The sequence below is a fragment of the Lipophrys pholis genome, assembly GCF_963383615.2.
Source record: "Lipophrys pholis genome assembly, chromosome: 10".
Classification (NCBI taxonomy): Eukaryota; Metazoa; Chordata; class Actinopteri; order Blenniiformes; family Blenniidae; genus Lipophrys; species Lipophrys pholis.
In genome coordinates this window covers 480,553-497,945 of record NC_137640.1, presented here as the reverse complement: position 1 = coordinate 497,945, position 17,393 = coordinate 480,553, and the positions used below count along the sequence as shown (strand labels likewise).

The 17,393-nt window shown below is 47.2% G+C and overlaps 1 protein-coding gene across 1 annotated transcript in view; it reads right to left on the bottom strand.

Moving 5' to 3' along the window:
• Positions 1 to 7,357: 7,357 nt before the first annotated feature.
• Positions 7,358 to 17,393, bottom strand: part of lonp1 (lon peptidase 1, mitochondrial) — a 16,242-nt gene continuing 6,206 nt past the window's right edge. The window contains exons 11-20 of the mRNA XM_080473833.1: positions 17,035 to 17,213; positions 16,408 to 16,495; positions 15,794 to 15,916; positions 15,600 to 15,716; positions 15,250 to 15,390; positions 13,654 to 13,819; positions 13,493 to 13,570; positions 11,859 to 11,986; positions 11,621 to 11,785; positions 7,358 to 8,513 (exon numbers count right to left, since the gene is read on the bottom strand). Of these exons, the coding sequence (XP_080329959.1) occupies positions 8,352 to 8,513; positions 11,621 to 11,785; positions 11,859 to 11,986; positions 13,493 to 13,570; positions 13,654 to 13,819; positions 15,250 to 15,390; positions 15,600 to 15,716; positions 15,794 to 15,916; positions 16,408 to 16,495; positions 17,035 to 17,213 (1,347 nt within the window). The 3' untranslated portion in view covers positions 7,358 to 8,351. The remainder of the gene's footprint in view (positions 8,514 to 11,620; positions 11,786 to 11,858; positions 11,987 to 13,492; positions 13,571 to 13,653; positions 13,820 to 15,249; positions 15,391 to 15,599; positions 15,717 to 15,793; positions 15,917 to 16,407; positions 16,496 to 17,034; positions 17,214 to 17,393) is intronic.

Here is a 17,393-nt window from a genome sequence, read left to right as displayed (position 1 = left end):
AGAAGTGATTCAGGCAGGAAAAGAGTGAAATCAGTTCAAATGTGGCCTACTCCACAGAGCGGTTTTGATGAACCAGACGGTTAAGTCTGTTTTGCACTTTTTTTTTCTTATTTGAATAAGCAGGTGAATATGTTTAGAAGTGTATGTTCTTTTTTTCCTCTCTAAGTGTTCATAGAATGTCAGTTACGCATTTTAAATTGCATTATGTTTTAAATTGATTAAATTTATTTTTAAAAGTTCATTGTTACACACTCCATACAGACATCTTTTAGGTGCTCCTGTTAATACCATGTTTCAGATAATAGATTTCATTCAATGTGTTAAGTAATAACACATTAGAATGTGTTCCTTATAATAAAGCATTTCAAGCTTTAACTTTGACTAATTGATTTCTTCATCACCCCTTTACGGAAAACACTGACACAAATTAGATACAACAGTTCTATGGGTGCCGCACCCCACAGGGGACGGGCCCGTGGGGGCCATGGCCCAGGGGCGTCCCTTATTTGTTTTTCTGAAAGGTGGCAACCCTAATCAGGGCGGTTGTTTTCAGTACTACCTGCCACCATGGGCCGGAGAGCAGCCAGGTGAAGGGGTTCCAGACACTATCGTCTGGATTAAAGTCTCGGCTGTAAGCACGAACCAGCACAGTCAGGTTTCTTAAAGCTAAAGTCATTTGACCCTCATCTCCAGCGTTGTGAGGAATAAAAGTACAACAAGTATCTCCTACAATGGCACAAACTCCGCCCTGGGGTGCTGATAGCAAGTCAAGCACAACTCGATCTTGTAGCTCCATTTCCCTCAAGGCACTCCCCTCCCGTGACAGGCCTTCCAAGGCACTCACCTCCCGTGACAGGCCTTCCAAGGCGCTCCCCTCCCGTGACAGGCCTTCCAAGGCGCTCCCCTCCCGTGACAGGCCTTCCAAGGCGCTCCCCTCCCGTGACAGGCCTTCCAAGGCGCTCCCCTCCCGTGACAGGCCTTCCAAGGCACTCACCTCCCGTGACAGGCCTTCCAAGGCACTCACCTCCCGTGACAGGCCTTCCAAGGCACTCACCTCCCGTGACAGGCCTTCCAAGGCGCTCGCCTCCCGTGACAGGCCTTCCAAGGCACTCACCTCCCGTGACAGGCCTTCCAAGGCGCTTGTGGTGGCAGTTATGAACAGCGCTATTCGTCGGTTTTGTGTTTCACAGCAGCCGCTGCCCGGCTGTGGCCATCGCTGTACACATAACTATATGTTATCTTTTCAGGAGTAAGTCTGTTCAGTTTGTTTTCATAATCTCCGTCTGGCCCTGGAGTTGTTTTGTACCAGATAGTTACTTGGAGCTCGTCCGGGCTCATACATTGTTCAACACTTGGAGTTATTTCTCGACCTTGCCTTAAAAGAAAATCTCCTGTTTTGTGTGAGGAACTGTTTCACTGTTTCATTTGTTTGTACAGGCCGGGTACTGAATCTTTTAACGTTGTGGGACACGTTCCTGTGTCGCAGAGAAAAGTAATTTGTTTTCCATTACAAATTAACGTTACCTCAGGTAATTGGTGGGCAGAATACATTATTTCTTCAAAATGTAATTGTACCTCAGTGTTTATGTTCTCTGCGCTCATGACATCATAGAAATCTCCTTCATGTTCTGATACGATGGAATAGGTTCATAACCATGTTGCTGTTTTTTATTTTCATTTCTCTTGGTATCTTTTATTATCGAATCTCTGAGCCGGGTTATTTTCTGAGTATTGAGGCTCCCGTTGAACCCGTGTTTAGTTATCCTAAATGTCTAAATGTTTTGTCAGGTCCGCATCCTGATCTTGAACAAATTTCCAATCTTTACATGTTAGGGTTTCACGTGGTTTTGAACGTCCCTGTCCCATTTTGGATTAAATTTGGACGGACCGTACTACATAGGGTAGTCTATGGTTCCGCTTTATTACTTCTTCAACAGGGTAGTGGTTAATCTGTAACTGAACGCGGTAATTCTCGCTTCAACCCTCTCAGGTGGAGAATTCTTGCCTGTGCATCCACGTCAGCCCACTACTTACTTTCCTGTTGCTTTAAATGCCCGAAACCTAGTGGTTCTCAGTACATCCACACATTCATCATCATTCACACTTTTGGCGCAGGATTTTCGGAGACACAACAACCGCGGACCCCGCCGCCCTATACAACGAGTATTTCCCAGGCCCCGTCAACCTCAGTGTCTTTTCTTAGTTTTACCTATAAGTGCCCAGGATTATAGGGTTTTACTACTGCGCTGCAACCCTCAGGTCAGCCAGTCTTTTAAAAACAACCAACTTACCCTTGGTGCGGTTCTGTCTCGCTTCTGGATGCGTCAGCCGTCGGACTCCGACAGCTGGGGAGACCACCAGTCCCGGAAAAGGAGCTTAGGTCTCACCTAGTGAGCCTGCCACGGCCGTGGTCTTTCTGCTGATCTCCGGGTCTGTCGGAATCCTCAGGCGTTGTTGGCATCCGGCTCGAAGGACCAAGTTAAAAGGTAGAACTATTCCAACACTACATGTGCAGGTTCTTCTGAACATGGAGGATTCAGAGTGTTTGTGCTGCTCAGTATTCTGAATTTAACGCCTCTACTTCAACAAAGTGAACATTTACTGCTCCATCATCTGCATACAGGGAGTACATTTCTACATTTACTACAGGTTCAGGTCGGGGGAGGGGTTCAGACCCTGGTTCAGGTAGGGGGAGGGGTTCAGACCCTGGTTCAGGTAGGGGGAGGGGTTCAGACACTGGTTCAGGTAGGGGGAGGGGTTCAGACCCTGGTTAAGGTAGGGGGAGGGGGAGGGGTTCAGACACTGGTTCAGGTAGGGGGAGGGGTTCAGACCCTGGTTCAGGTAGGGGGAGGGGTGCAGATGCTGGTTCTGGTAGGGGGAGGGGTTCAGACCCTGGTTCAGGTGGGGGGGGGGGGGGTGCAGATGCTGGTTCTGGTAGGGGGAGGGGTTCAGACCCTGGTTCAGGTAGGGGGGGGGAGGGGTGCAGATGCTGGTTCAGGTAGGGGGGGGAGGGGTGCAGATGCTGGTTCTGGTAGGGGAAGGGGTTCAGATGCTGTGAAGATGCTGCATATTTTATACTTCAGTAACTTTTCAGTCCTGATTCTTTAGAAGCGTAACAACTTCCTCAGAAACTTCTTAGCCACTCCGTCCTTGACAACATTGGTCTTGATCTTCCGGACCGGACCGGACCAGCGCTGTTGGTCAGCCGACGTTTGCACTTGGCGCCACTGTTCTCCTTCTCAGTGAACGTTCCTGAGGTGGAACACTCTGCTTCTGAGTGAAAAGCATTGTAGGGGGAAGTATCTGAGGGGCTTCTGGATCTGATGAGACAGAAACCAGAGGTCTGGAGTTGATAATGGCCGTTCCTTCTGCCATCAGAGTGCACAGGACTTCCTGGGACAAACTGGATGATGGAGTGCACCTCAGCATCGGGTCTAAGATTGTCCTGCCAGGCTTTGCCACGCACCGTCCATGTGTGAGGAGTGAGGTGGGTTGAAACACCACATACTGTACACCCTGGATTGTTGGTGTACCTCTGGACTTCTGATTCTTTTACCACTTTGTGGAACTCCAGCTCTTTGCAAGCAAAGAGAACAAAATTGTTCCTACAGTCCAAGTGTAGCTGTTCAGGAGGGCCACAAAGAACCTTCAGGAGGGCCACAAAGAACCTTCAGGGGGGCCACAAAGAACCTTCAGGAGGGCCACAAAGAACCTTCAGGGGGGCCACAAAGAACCTTCAGGAGGGCCACAAAGAACCTTCATGGGGGCCTAAAAGAACCTTCAGGAGGGCCACAAAGAACCTTCAGGGGGGCCACAAAGAACCTTCAGGAGGGCCACAAAGAACCTTCAGGAGGGCCACAAAGAACCTTCAGGAGGGCCACAAAGAACCTTCATGGGGGCCTAAAAGAACCTTCAGGAGGGCCACAAAGAACCTTCAGGGGGGCCACAAAGAACCTTCAGGAGGGCCACAAAGAACCTTCAGGAGGGCCACAAAGAACCTTCATGGGGGCCTAAAAGAACCTTCAGGAGGGCCACAAAGAACCTTCAGGGGGGCCACAAAGAACCTTCAGGGGGGCCACAAAGAACCTTCAGGGGGGCCACAAAGAACCTTCTCCAGGAGTTGATGAATGAAGACGTGTCCAGGGACTCAATGACTTCGATGTGGATCGTACATGTGCTCATGCCCTCACTCTGAGGGTGGCGGTCACAACCCAAGGACCAAAGACATCCACAGCGGTGTAGGTAAAGGGTGGTGAAGTGCTCAGTCCTTCTTGTAGGAGATCTGACATCTTTTGCCAGGAAGCTTTGGACAGGAGACACACGTATGAAGAACAGGACTCATGCATCGCTTGCCACCGACCGGCCCTACGCCAGCAGCTCCAATGGCACCGTCAGCGAAGGTACAACCTTGATGCTCAAGCTGTTCATGATGGAGTCTGATGAGCAACGTGGACACATGGTGACGCCTGGAAGAACCATGGGACGCTCTCCTCTGTCGTTCAGATCAGCGAGCTTCAGTCTCAGCAGGACGTCCCAATATAATCTTATCAAGACTTGCCAACCAGAGAATCATGTAGAGCAGTCATTCTCAAAGTGTGGTACACGTACCACTAGTGGTACTCGGGGCTCCCTCTAGTGGTACGCCGAAGGATCACTGAAATAAATATAAATTTCCACCAGAAAGAACCAGGTTCTAGTTCTGGTCCAGGACCAGACTTAGCACCAGTTCTTTGTCTTTCCACTGCCAAAGCCCCGACCAGACAGGAGCTGAACTGGTACTACGCTGGTCCCCCTTCATAGCTGGACCAGAGAGGAGCCAGACTGGGGTCAGGCAGCCTGTTTTGATTTTTTTTTAATGAAGTACTTTAGATTCTTTACTTAACCTTTAAGTACAGTACAGTTTTATTTAATCTTTAAGAAGTTTTTTGTTCGTTTGTTTTTCATTTATTTAAGTACAATGTTTATTTAACTTTTCTGTGTAATATATTTTAATTGAATCATTATTTAAGTACAGTCTTTTATTTTCCTATATTTAAGCGTAGTATTACTAATCTAACTGTGTACAATGTTACAATGGCTGATATATTAAATATACTTTAGGAATAAAACCTCTGCCTTGTTTTTGATGAATACTTCAGCTTACTAGGCTACCGTATACTACTGTATAGTGTTGGTCATTATGGTGGTACTTGGAGAGCAAAGTACTTTCTGGGTGGTACTTGGTGTAAAAAGCTTGAGATCCACTGATGTAGAGTGTATTAAATATAAGTGGATGAAGTATTCAGATTGAAGTTATTTTTCAAAGTAAATGTTTGAGTTTATTGTGATTTATCTTTCCACGTCATAAAAAGTTGACGTCAGATGTTTCCTAACTTCTGCTGATGAGCATCATGTGGCTTAAGGTCCTGCTGCTCCCGCTGACGGATGTCACGTGACCCACAGAGCGTAACTTGATTGGATGTTGGGTGAACGAGACAGGGATCATCATCCTGAAGGCACAGGTACACCAGCTGTATTGCAGCTGCATTTTTATACAATGAAGTTTTTTCAGATGTTGAAAAAAAATAAGAAAAAAATTCTGTGCTTGAAATTCGACGGCTTTGTGTGTTTTTCTCCTTGAACGAAGGGTGGTGTGATTGATGGGTGGAGGAGATGGAGGAATCGGTCCTGATGAGACTCCTACACTGCTGCTCCACTTCCAGGCCGCCTAGCCCAGGCTCTACGACCAGACCAACCAGGCTCTACGTCCAGAGAAACCAGGCTCTATAGAGAAACCAGGCTCTATAGAGAAACCAGGCTCTACATCTAGAGAAACCAGGCTCTACCTCCAGAGAAACCAGGCTCTACATCTAGAGAAACCAGGCTCTATAGAGAAACCAGGCTCTATAGAGAAACCAGGCCCTACGTCTAGAGAAACCAGGCTCTATATCTAGAGAAACCAGGCTCTACCACCAGAGAAACCAGGCTCTATGTCTAGAGAAACCAGGCTCTATAGAGAAACCAGGCTCTAGGTCTAGAGAAACCAGGCTCTACCACCAGAGAAACCAGGCTCTATGTCTAGAGAAACCAGGCTCTAGGTCTAGAGAAACCAGGCTCTATAGAGAAACCAGGCTCTAGGTCTAGAGAAACCAGGCTCTATAGAGAAACCAGGCTCTAGGTCTAGAGAAACCAGGCTCTACCACCAGAGAAACCAGGCTCTACCTCCAGAGAAACCAGGCTCTATAGAGAAACCAGGCTCTAGGTCTAGAGAAACCAGGCTCTATATCTAGAGAAACCAGGCTCTATAGAGAAACCAGGCTCTACGTCTAGAGAAACCAGGCTCTAGGTCTAAAGAAACCAGGCTCTACGTCTAGAGAAACCAGGCTCTATGTCTAGAGAAACCAGGCTCTATGTCTAGAGAAACCAGGCTCTAGGTCTAGAGAAACCAGGCTCTACGTCTAGAGAAACCAGGCTCTACGTCTAGAGAAACCAGGCTCTATGTCTAGAGAAACCAGGCTCTATAGAGAAACCAGGCTCTATAGAGAAACCAGGCTCTATAGAGAAACCAGGCTCTAGGTCTAGAGAAACCAGGCTCTACCACCAGAGAAACCAGGCTCTACCTCCAGAGAAACCAGGCTCTATAGAGAAACCAGGCTCTATATCTAGAGAAACCAGGCTCTATAGAGAAACCAGGCTCTACGTCTAGAGAAACCAGGCTCTAGGTCTAAAGAAACCAGGCTCTACGTCTAGAGAAACCAGGCACTACGTCTAGAGAAACCAGGCTCTAGGTCTAGAGAAACCAGGCTCTACGTCTAGAGAAACCAGGCTCTACGTCTAGAGAAACCAGGCTCTATAGAGAAACCAGGCTCTATAGAGAAACCAGGCTCTACGTCTAGAGAAACCAGGCTCTATGTCTAGAGAAACCAGGCTCTATAGAGAAACCAGGCTCTAGGTCTAGAGAAACCAGGCTCTATAGAGAAACCAGGCTCTATAGAGAAACCAGGCTCTACGTCTAGAGAAACCAGGCTCTATGTCTAGAGAAACCAGGCTCTATAGAGAAACCAGGCTCTAGGTCTAGAGAAACCAGGCTCTAGGTCTAGAGAAACCAGGCTCTATAGAGAAACCAGGCTCTAGGTCTAGAGAAACCAGGCTCTATAGAGAAACCAGGCTCTATAGAGAAACCAGGCTCTAGGTCTAGAGAAACCAGGCTCTATAGAGAAACCAGGCTCTATAGAGAAACCAGGCTCTATAGAGAAACCAGGCTCTATAGAGAAACCAGGCTCTATAGAGAAACCAGGCTCTACCTCCAGCATAAGCAGGGTTGCTGTTCTAAGTGCATTGAGCAATAAAATAAAATCAAAACTCAATTTTCTTTTTTCAGGCCAAATCACCCAGTTTAATCGACTCTTGTTTTATAGTAACGGGACACAAGGAACCAGGTGAACCAGGTGAACCAGGTGAACCAGCACAGGAACAAAGCACTGAAATGAAACTCACCACAGAACAAGATATAAAACCTGTGACTCCTCGGGTTCCTGTCCCTTCATGTTATTCCATTTTCGTTCTGTCGGAGTTAGAAAAACCGGAAACCATCGTGGCTCAGTGGTAGAGGGTTGGCGGTTCGAATCCCACTCTATCAAAAAGTCATTGTCGTCGTGTCCTTGGGCAAGGCACTTTACCCACATTGCCCGTATGAATGGTGCATGAATGTTGGTGGAGGCTGTTGGTGCAAAATGGCAGCCAGGCCTCCGTCAGCAGCCCCAGGGCAGCTGTGGCTACAACGTAGCTTAGCATCACTGGTATGAAGGAATCATGGAATCTGGACACGCGAAGAAAGCGCTATAGAAATCCAAGCCACTGTTATATTATTATTATTATGATCCGATTTTCAAATCAAAAATCCCAAAACAGAAATGGGATGGTTTCCGGTTTCCGGTTTCCCGATATGCGTTTGGGAAATAAAATACGACGTAATTCTTTATTTCAAGTTTGATTTGCTGGAAAACACGGAAGTCGAGTGTTGATGGGAGAGTAGACATCGGTGCATCGCGTTGCATGCAATGCTAACATTTAGCAATGTTAGCATTTTGTAGTCATGCTAACATTTAGCCATGTTAGCATTTTGTAGTCATGCTAACATTTAGCCATGTTAGCATTTTGTAGTCATGCTAACATTTAGCCATGTTAGCATTTTGTAGTCATGCTAACATTTAGCCATGTTAGCATTTTGTAGTCATGCTAACATTTAGCCACGACAGTAAACGTGACGTAACTAAACAAACTTTATTTAGAATAATTAACAACAGATTGCAGCGGCTCGCGTGAAACAATCGTACAAAGCATGGCAGTGGGGGGTGCTAAGCCCCGCCCCCTCAGGCCGGCCCCGCCCCCTCGGGGAAGAGGATGGGGTAGACTTGGTGGTAGTGGTCTACGAAGTGGACCTCCAGACCCTCGGTGACGTAGTCCGCCAAGTCCCCGAAGTCCTTCCTGTTCTGCGCCGGCAGCAGCAGGCAGGAGACGCCCGCACGACGTGCCTGAACACAAATACTCACTTCTATTAACAACTCACAAAAAGAAAGATTCTTTTTTAATAATTTTTTTAATTTGATGTTTTCAAAAGTGCCTGAACAAAAACAATAAAAAAAAAAACATATATATATATATATATATGTGTATATATGTATATAGATAGATACACAGCGGGTAACAAAGTATTTGGCAGCCAGTGATTGTGGACGTTGTCCCAGAGGTGAATCGTAGGTACAGTACACCAACTGGGAGAGACAGAACGTGGTCTACGACTTCTAAAGAATTTATTTGTATAATGGTGCAGAAAATAAGGATGTGTTCCATAACAAAGTTCCACTCAATACTTGGTACCGGACCGTGGTTGGCCATGACAGCGGTCACAGGGTTGTGCAGGTCTTCAGCTGGTCTGCAGTGTCGCTGGTATGTTGGCCTTTCCTCCATGCAGACCTCTGGAGCGTCACTGGGCAACACGGACTTTCACCTCCCTGCACAGATGTTCTATTGGGTCGAGGTCTGGAGACCGGCTCGCCCACTCCAGGACCTAGAAAGGCTTTCTCTGGAGCCGCTCCTTCGTGGCCCGGCGGCCGGTTTGGGCTCATGGTCCTGCTGGAAGCTCCAGCCACGTTTCATCTTCAATGCCCTCAGTGATGGGAGGAGGTTTTTGGCCTGGTCCATCCTCTCCGTAACACGGGTCAGTCGTTCTGTCCTCTTGGCAGAAAAGCAGCTCCAAAGCATGATGGTTCCACCCCCATGCTTCACAGTGGGTATGGTGTTCTTGGAACGGTACTCAGCATTCTTCTCCCTCCAAACACGGCGAGTAACTCAGAGTTTATACCAAAAGGTTCTACTTTGCTCTCATCTGACCACATGACAGTCTCCCAATCCTCCTCTGGATCATCCAGATGGCAGACGGGCCTGAGGCCTGTAGTACGAACCTGATCAACATAACCAGGTTCATACGACGGGCCTGAGGCCTGTAGTACGAACCTGATCAACATAACCAGGTTCATACGACGGGCCTGAGGCCTGTAGTACGAACCTGATCAACATAACCAGGTTCATACGACGGGCCTGAGGCCTGTAGTACGAACCTGATCAACATAACCAGGTTCTCTGTTTCCTGGTTGACTGATCCAGATGTACATGATCCTGATCACGTTACTACCAAGCTGGTTATCAACTCGCTGGTTCAACTCAGACCAGCTGTGAGCGTTCACATGAAAGGGGCGGAGCTTGCAGCGTCTGACCAATCACACACAGAGAAACTCTCCTGAGCAGTTTCCAGATTACTGAAGGAGCAGTTAATCTCTGAGATTATGAAGAATTCAAACACATCCAGCAACTCAAAGCAACACTGCTGCTGCAGCCAGTTACCATGGTGATTTATCCTGGTGAGAAGTGAGCGACTCGTAGTACAGAAAACCTGAGTTAATCCTCAAGTTACCGAGATAAAAGAAAACCTGAGTTAATCCTCAAGTTACCGAGATAAGAGAAAACTAGAGTTAATCCTCAAGTTACCTAGATAAGAGAAACCCAGAGTTAATCCTCAAGTTATCTGGATAAGAGAAACCCAGAGTTAATCCTCAAGTTATCTGGATAAGAGAAACCCATAGTTAATCCTGAAGTTATCTGGATAAGAGAAACCCAGAGTTAATCCTGAAGTTATCTGGATAAGAGAAAACCTGAGTTAATCCTGAAGTTATCTCGATAAGAGAAAACCTGAGTTAATCCTGAAGTTATCTGGATAAGAGAAACCCATAGTTAATCCTGAAGTTATCTGGATAAGAGAAACCCATAGTTAATCCTGAAGTTATCTGGATAAGAGAAACCCAGAGTTGATCCTGAAGTTATCTGGATAAGAGAAAACCTGAGTTAATCCTCAAGTTATCTAGATAAGAGAAACCCAGAGTTAATCCTGAAGTTACCTCCATAAGAGAAACCCAGAGTTAATCCTCAAGTTATCTAGATAAGAGAAACCCAGAGTTAATCCTGAAGTTACCTCCATAAGAGAAACCCAGAGTTAATCCTGAAGTTACCTGGATAAGAGAAACTCCAGCTTCATAGTACAGACCTCTGGACATGTGCTGGCTTCAGCAGGACCTTTGGGCCGCTGCAGGATTTTAACCTGTGTTCCTGTGGTCCCAGCTCTCTTCAGGTCATGGACCAGTTCCCCCCGTGTGGTTCTGGGCTGATTCCTCACCGTTCTCCAGACCATCTGTACCCACGAGGAGAGCTCCTGCATGGAGCCCCAGGTGGAGGGAGACAGTCAGTGATCTTATAGATCTCTTCTCACCGAGCTGCTCGCCTCGTACCCATTGGCTCAGCCCAGCCTTGTGCAGGTGAACAAGTTTGTCCCTGGTGCCCTGAGACCGCTCTCTGGTCTTGGTCACGGTGGAGGTTGGAGTCTGACTGAAGGTGTGGACAGATGTCTTTTATACAGGTAACAAGAGGGGGACAGAAGAGCTTCTGAAGAAGAAGTAACGGGCCTGTGAGAGACAGAACTCCTGCTTGGACCTGGTTTTCTGCACCGTTATACAAATAAATTCTTTAAAAGTCATAGAATGTGATGATGTCATACAACTGCTCTCTTGTGTCTTTTTAAGTGGGACAACTTGCTGCCAAATACATGTACACACATGGACAAACGTGTTGGTACTCCTCTGTTATTGAGAGAGAAATAACTTGAATCTGACAAAAGTCATAATAAATACAAATCCGATGAAAGTCACACATTTCTTTTGAATTGTGGTTCAACAGAATTATTTTAAAAAACAAACAAAAATGATGGTACTCTTAACGGAATATTTCGTTGCTTCACCTTTTGAGGCAATCGAAGGATTTCTGTAACTTTCAATGAGAGTTTTGCACGTATCAGCAGGTATTTTGGTATTGGATTTTTTTAACATTGTATTTTAGTTAAAAAAAATTTCCTACAATAACTGAAGAAAGAAAAATGCTGTAAAATCACTTTTACTTTACTTTTTTTTTTAAGTGCCTGAACAAAAAAGCCTTTCTATATATATATATATATATATATATATATATATATATAAAAAAGTGTCTTGAAAAATTCCCTTCTGACATCTAAATGAATGTTTGAATGTTTACGCACCGCGATGGTTTTCTCTTTGATCCCGCCCACCGGCAGGATTTTGCCCGTTAGCGACACTTCGCCCGTCATGGCGGCGTCCTGTCTCACCGGCCGGCCGGTTGCCAGGGAAACCAGCGCTGTGACGATGGCGCAGCCGGCGCTCGGGCCGTCTTTGGGGGTGGCGCCCTGTAAAGACATATTAGCTACGCTAGGCAGGGCTAGGCTAAACACAAGCTAGGCTGGGCGTTGTCGAGGTTACCTCGGGGACGTGTAGGTGCAGGTGAGACTGAAACAGGAAGTGGTTCTCCGGCTGCAGCGACATGAGGAATGTCCGAGAGAACGTCAACGCGATCCGAGCGCTTTCCTTCATCACGTCTCCGAGTTGCCCTGGAAGACATTTTAACAATTTCTAGCTTTAGCCTCGTTAGCTCGTAGAGACTAAAGCTTCTGGACGTTTACGTCGTTATAGAATCGGTAGCCATGCTCGCTATGTTAGCCTACTGTTTTTAGCTGTTGTTCGTTCTTTAGCTAGGATAGCCATGTCCGCTCAGGTTAAAACAGCTAAAGACGCTAAAATGACCAGTTGCTAAAATAGTTAAAGTTGCTAATTTCAGCTTGTTGGGAGGGACGCTCCGATGACACTTTATTCCAAAACGAGAAGTGTATGAGTACTTGTATTTCAGTACCCACCGATACCGAATACTTAAACTTACTTAAAGTAATGTTTTTATGGCACCGCCACCTGTACGGTTAGAAAACATTGTGTGCGCGGCCCTTTAACAGCCTGCTAGCTTGCCCAGTGTGCCTGAGAGAGCTAGCGTGCTGAGCGGGTCTACATGAAGCTGTACATAAAACTACCTGGAAAATAAATACAAGTGTTCATCTCAGAAACTGAGTTCTATGTCCTGCTTAACACCGGGTGTGAGGCGGGGTAGTTAACTACCCCTCATTGCCCCTGATGTGCCTCCTTACCCTGCCTTGCAGCGACGTGCCGTAAACCGCGCTGTAATGTCTTCAGGGTTTCTTCCTACATCACAAGGGGACGGACTGTTGGGGCCCATTACCCTTTTATTTATGTCCACACTGAACATGTCCTCACTGAACATGTCCACACTGAACATGTCCTCACTGAACATGTCCACACTGAACATGTCCACACTGAACATGTCCACACTGAGCATGTCCACCCTGAACATGTCCTCACTGAACATGTCCTCACTGAGCATGTCCTCACTGAACATGTCCTCACTGAGCATGTCCTCACTGAGCATGTCCACACTGAGCATGTCCTCACTGAACATGTCCACACTGAACATGTCCTCACTGAACATGTCCTCACTGAGCATGTCCTCACTGAGCATGTCCTCACTGAGCATGTCCACACTGAGCATGTCCTCACTGAACATGTCCACACTGAACATGTCCTCACTGAGCATGTCCTCACTGAACATGTCCACACTGAGCATGTCCTCACTGAGCATGTCCACACTGAGCATGTCCTCACTGAACATGTCCTCACTGAACATGTCCTCACTGAACATGTCCAGACTGAGCATGTCCTCACTGAACATGTCCACACTGAGCATGTCCTCACTGGACATACAACACGCACGCTGCTGTAAAGCGGTATTGAGTGTCGTGGTATCGGTGGCACTTTTATGAGTACGAGTACTCATGCCTGGTATCAAACCGATACCCAAGACTGGTATCGGTGCATCCCAATTTGTTAGTCATGTTAGCTCAGGTTAAAACCGCCAAAGCTGCTAAAATGCTTAGCGATAACAGTCCCGTCAGCTCGTTGAGGCCCAAAAATTTCTTGCATAATATTTGCATTGTTAGCACGTTTTAGCATGTTCGCCACATTAGCCATGCTAGCATCGTTAGCTGACTGACCGGTAAGTTCCAGCGATCCGTCTTGTTTGTCGTTGGCGGGCCGCTGCAGCGACGTCTCGATGAACAGGGTGGAGCCTCCTGTGGACAAACGCGGTCATGACCCTGTGGATTTCACGGTGTGTGTGTGTGTGTGTGTGTGTGTGTGTGTGTGTGTGTCTAACCCATGGCGGTCCAGGCCAGGCCCATGACGACCCCTGGTGGCGTGCGCTTGTACATGCGGTCCGATGTGAACACGGGTTTCCCCACGAAGTCTGTAAGGTTCTCTGGAGTCACGCTGACGCTCGACTGAACGCCGCTCACGATGGAGAACGCCACTTTACGCAGGACCTGGCGTACACACACACACACACACACACACACACACACACACACACACACACACACACACACACACACACACACACACACACACACACACACACACACACACACACACACACACACACACACACACACACACACACACACACACACACACACACACAGCAACTCAGCTGTTTCAGGGGGCTTTTCCACCAGAAACACTAGTTCTGGTCCAGGACCAGACTTAGCACCAGTTCTTTGTCTTTCCACTACCAAAGCCCCGGCCAATCAGGGGCTAATCTGCTGCTACGCTGGTCCCACTTCATAGCTGGACCAGAGAGGAGCCAGACTGGAGGTACCTCTGGAGGTACCTCTGGAGGTATCTCTGGAGGTATCTCTGGAGGTACCTCTGGAGGTACCACTACCTACAAGGAGAAGGAGATTCTGAACCAGCTTTCTGAAAACTCCAGTGAACTCGGAGCCCCAGAGTGGTTCTAGAGAAAACAATAAAAATAACACGAGGGAACGATATAATAAGTCGTTCCCTGAAGTTAATAATACGAGGGAACGCTCCAATATTATTTTATAACCACAGAACTTCTTTCTAATGAAGCCAGACTTCTGGTTCCTCAGGAACTACTAAACAAACTACAAACTACTGGAAATGAAAGTTGGAGTTTTTAGAGCTAAAATGAGCCTTTTAATGGCTTCATGTGAAAGAGAACTTTAATCAGAGTGGTTACCTAGGTTACCATGGAAACGGCTGTAGAGCAGTTCTATCATTCTACACCTCCATTCCTCCATGTTGAAGCTTTTGATTCAGACACGTCCAGAAATAAAGTGAAAGGAGCAGAAAGTCACTATGGAATGTTGGAATGGTGGAAAATAAGAGCCAAGATCATTTACACCTTATTATTGTCCCTCTATGTCCACTCTGGGGCTCTGGACTAAAGCAGGACGGACGTGAACAAACACCAATAGAGACAAGAAGAGACGTCATGTCTTCTGGCTCTTTGGTGCATCAGAGGTTCAGGTCAGACTAGATGGAGCGACCCGGACTAAACCACTGGTCCAGTCCGTCTCCTGGTTCCTGGGTGAGCACAGGGACCCGGACTAAACCACTGGTCCAGTCCGTCTCCTGGTTCCTAGGTGAGCACAGGGACCCGGACTAACCCACTGGTCCAGTCCGTCTCCTGGTTCCTGGATGAGGCTGTCAGCACTACATTGGTGAAATCAGTGACGTATCACGTTCTGGAGTGACGCAGTGACGTAGCTCTACTGGCTCCGCTAAGGGTGGAGAAAGAACCGGTTCTTTGGTGGTGCTCATTTAAGAACCGGCTCTGGCACCGGCCCTGAACTAGAACCTGGTTCTTTTGGTGGAAAAGCCCTAACAGAGGTTTTAGCCGCTTTAGCCATCTTAGCAGTGTTAGCATCTTAGCAGTGTGCTGGCGTACCTTGTCCAGTTGCTTCTGCAAGTTGCGGACCCCAGATTCACGGCAATACTGTTTGATGAGCAGCGCTAGCGCGTCAGGTGACACAGAGACATCTTTCTCCGCCAGTCCGCTAAGTGCGAGCAGCTGAGGTAGCAGGTACCGCTAACGGGAGAGAAAACACGAACATTTCCATGTGCTATCATCGGAAGGCGTAAACATCACGTGCTAACATCTTGTGTTAATGTCACAACACACTAACGTCTCAATGTGCTAACATCTCAGCGTGCTAGCGTCATTTGCTAGGATTATAGCTATCTCCTAATTATCGCTATCTTAGCTTTAACTAGCCACTAGCCTGTGCCGATGCTGACCTGCGCTATGGCTAACTTCTCCTGCTCCACGTATCCTGACACGTTGATCATCTCCATGCGATCTCGTAGCGGCTCCGGGATCGTGTCCGTCACATTCGCCGTGCAGATGAACAGAACCTGTGGGAGGAGGGACAGGTTTAGGCTCCACCCCCTGAGCTGAAGCTCCACCCCCTCATGGCTCTGATCCTGCACACCTTGGAGAGGTCCACGGGAACGTCTAGGTAGTGATCCAGGAAGTTGGCGTTCTGTTCCGGGTCCAGCAACTCCAGCAGCGCTGACGACGGGTCGCCTTGGTAACCGCGGCCGATCTTATCCACCTGGATGGAAACGTACGTCAGAAAACGTTAACTTACGTTGGAAAACGTTAACATTAGCCGTGTTCACGATTTCATTGGTTTGAATCATTTTGACTCTTTTATCCACGTCAGCACCTTCAGTAGCTTTAGCAACTTTAGTCGTTTTCAAACTTTTTGCTGTTTTAGTAGCTTTGGTTATTTTAGCCATTTTAATAGTTGTACCGTTTTTAGTAACTTTAGCTCTTTTAGCATTTTTAGCTGCTTAAGCATTTTTAGCAACTTTAACTATATTGGCAACTTTTGCAGTTTTAGCGATTGTAGCAGTTTGACCTATGTTAGCAACTTAAGCAGTTTTAGCAACTTTAAAAGTTTTAAAATTTAGCAGCTTTAGCTCTTTTAGCCACATTATCAGCTTTAGCCATCTCAACAGCTTTTCCATCATAGCTCATTTGAACCATTTACGTTAGACTAGCTAAAGCTTCCACTTAGCACTGTCAGCGGTGTTACCGTACCTCATCGATGAGCACTAGCGGGTTCTCAGTCTTGGTTTTCTTCAGGCACTGGATCATCTTCCCGGGCATTGCGCCGACATACGTCCTCCTGGAGAACACAAGTACCGCACGCTAAAACCGCTAACACGACAAGCTAACATAACGTGCTAGCAGCCACTGAAACAACTCGGAAAGATTTGCCGTCTTAGTAGGGTTCAGTTGCGACAAAGCTAAAACAGCTAAAGAAGCAATAACGGCTAAAGAAGCTAAAGTTTTAAACTCTGAGCTCCTAGCTACCGTTGATACCTCTTAGCTGCTAGCTAACACTCCTACATCTGAGCTGTGAGCTAACATTGCAAAAAAGCCAATTTCAATATCAGACTCATTTGACTCGTTTGAAAAGGGACAGGAAGAAGCTTCGGCTTATCAAGTCCTCCCTAACATTGCTGAGTTATGAGCTATTGTTGCTAACTGTTGCTGGCTACAAGCTAATGTTGCTAATTCTGAGCTAACTTTGCCAACTCTGTGCTTAACGAGTGAACAAGCTAACGCTGGTGACACTGAGCTGCGAGTTCCCATTACTAGCTGCAGATGACCACTGTGTGTGTGTGTGTGTGTGTGTGTGTGTGTGTGTGTGTGTGTGTATACCTGTGACCTTTGACCTCGGCCACGTCGGTCATGCCACCCACACTGAAGCGAAAATACTCGCGGTTGAGCGCGCGGGCGATGGAGCGAGCGATGGAGGTCTTGCCGACCCCCGGTGGGCCGAACAGGCAGAGGATCCGCCCCTGGGTGGAGCCGCGCAGCTTGCTAACGGCTACGAACTCCTGCAAAGGGAGAGAAGCTAGTAGCTAACAGCAGCTAGTGGCTAATAGCAGCTAACGGCTGCAAACTCCTGCACAGATACAGGGAGAGAGAAGCTACAAACGGAGGCTAATAGTAGCTATAAGCGGACAACAGCTACAAACTCCCGTGAAGGGAGAGGCTAACGGCTAAACATGGATAAA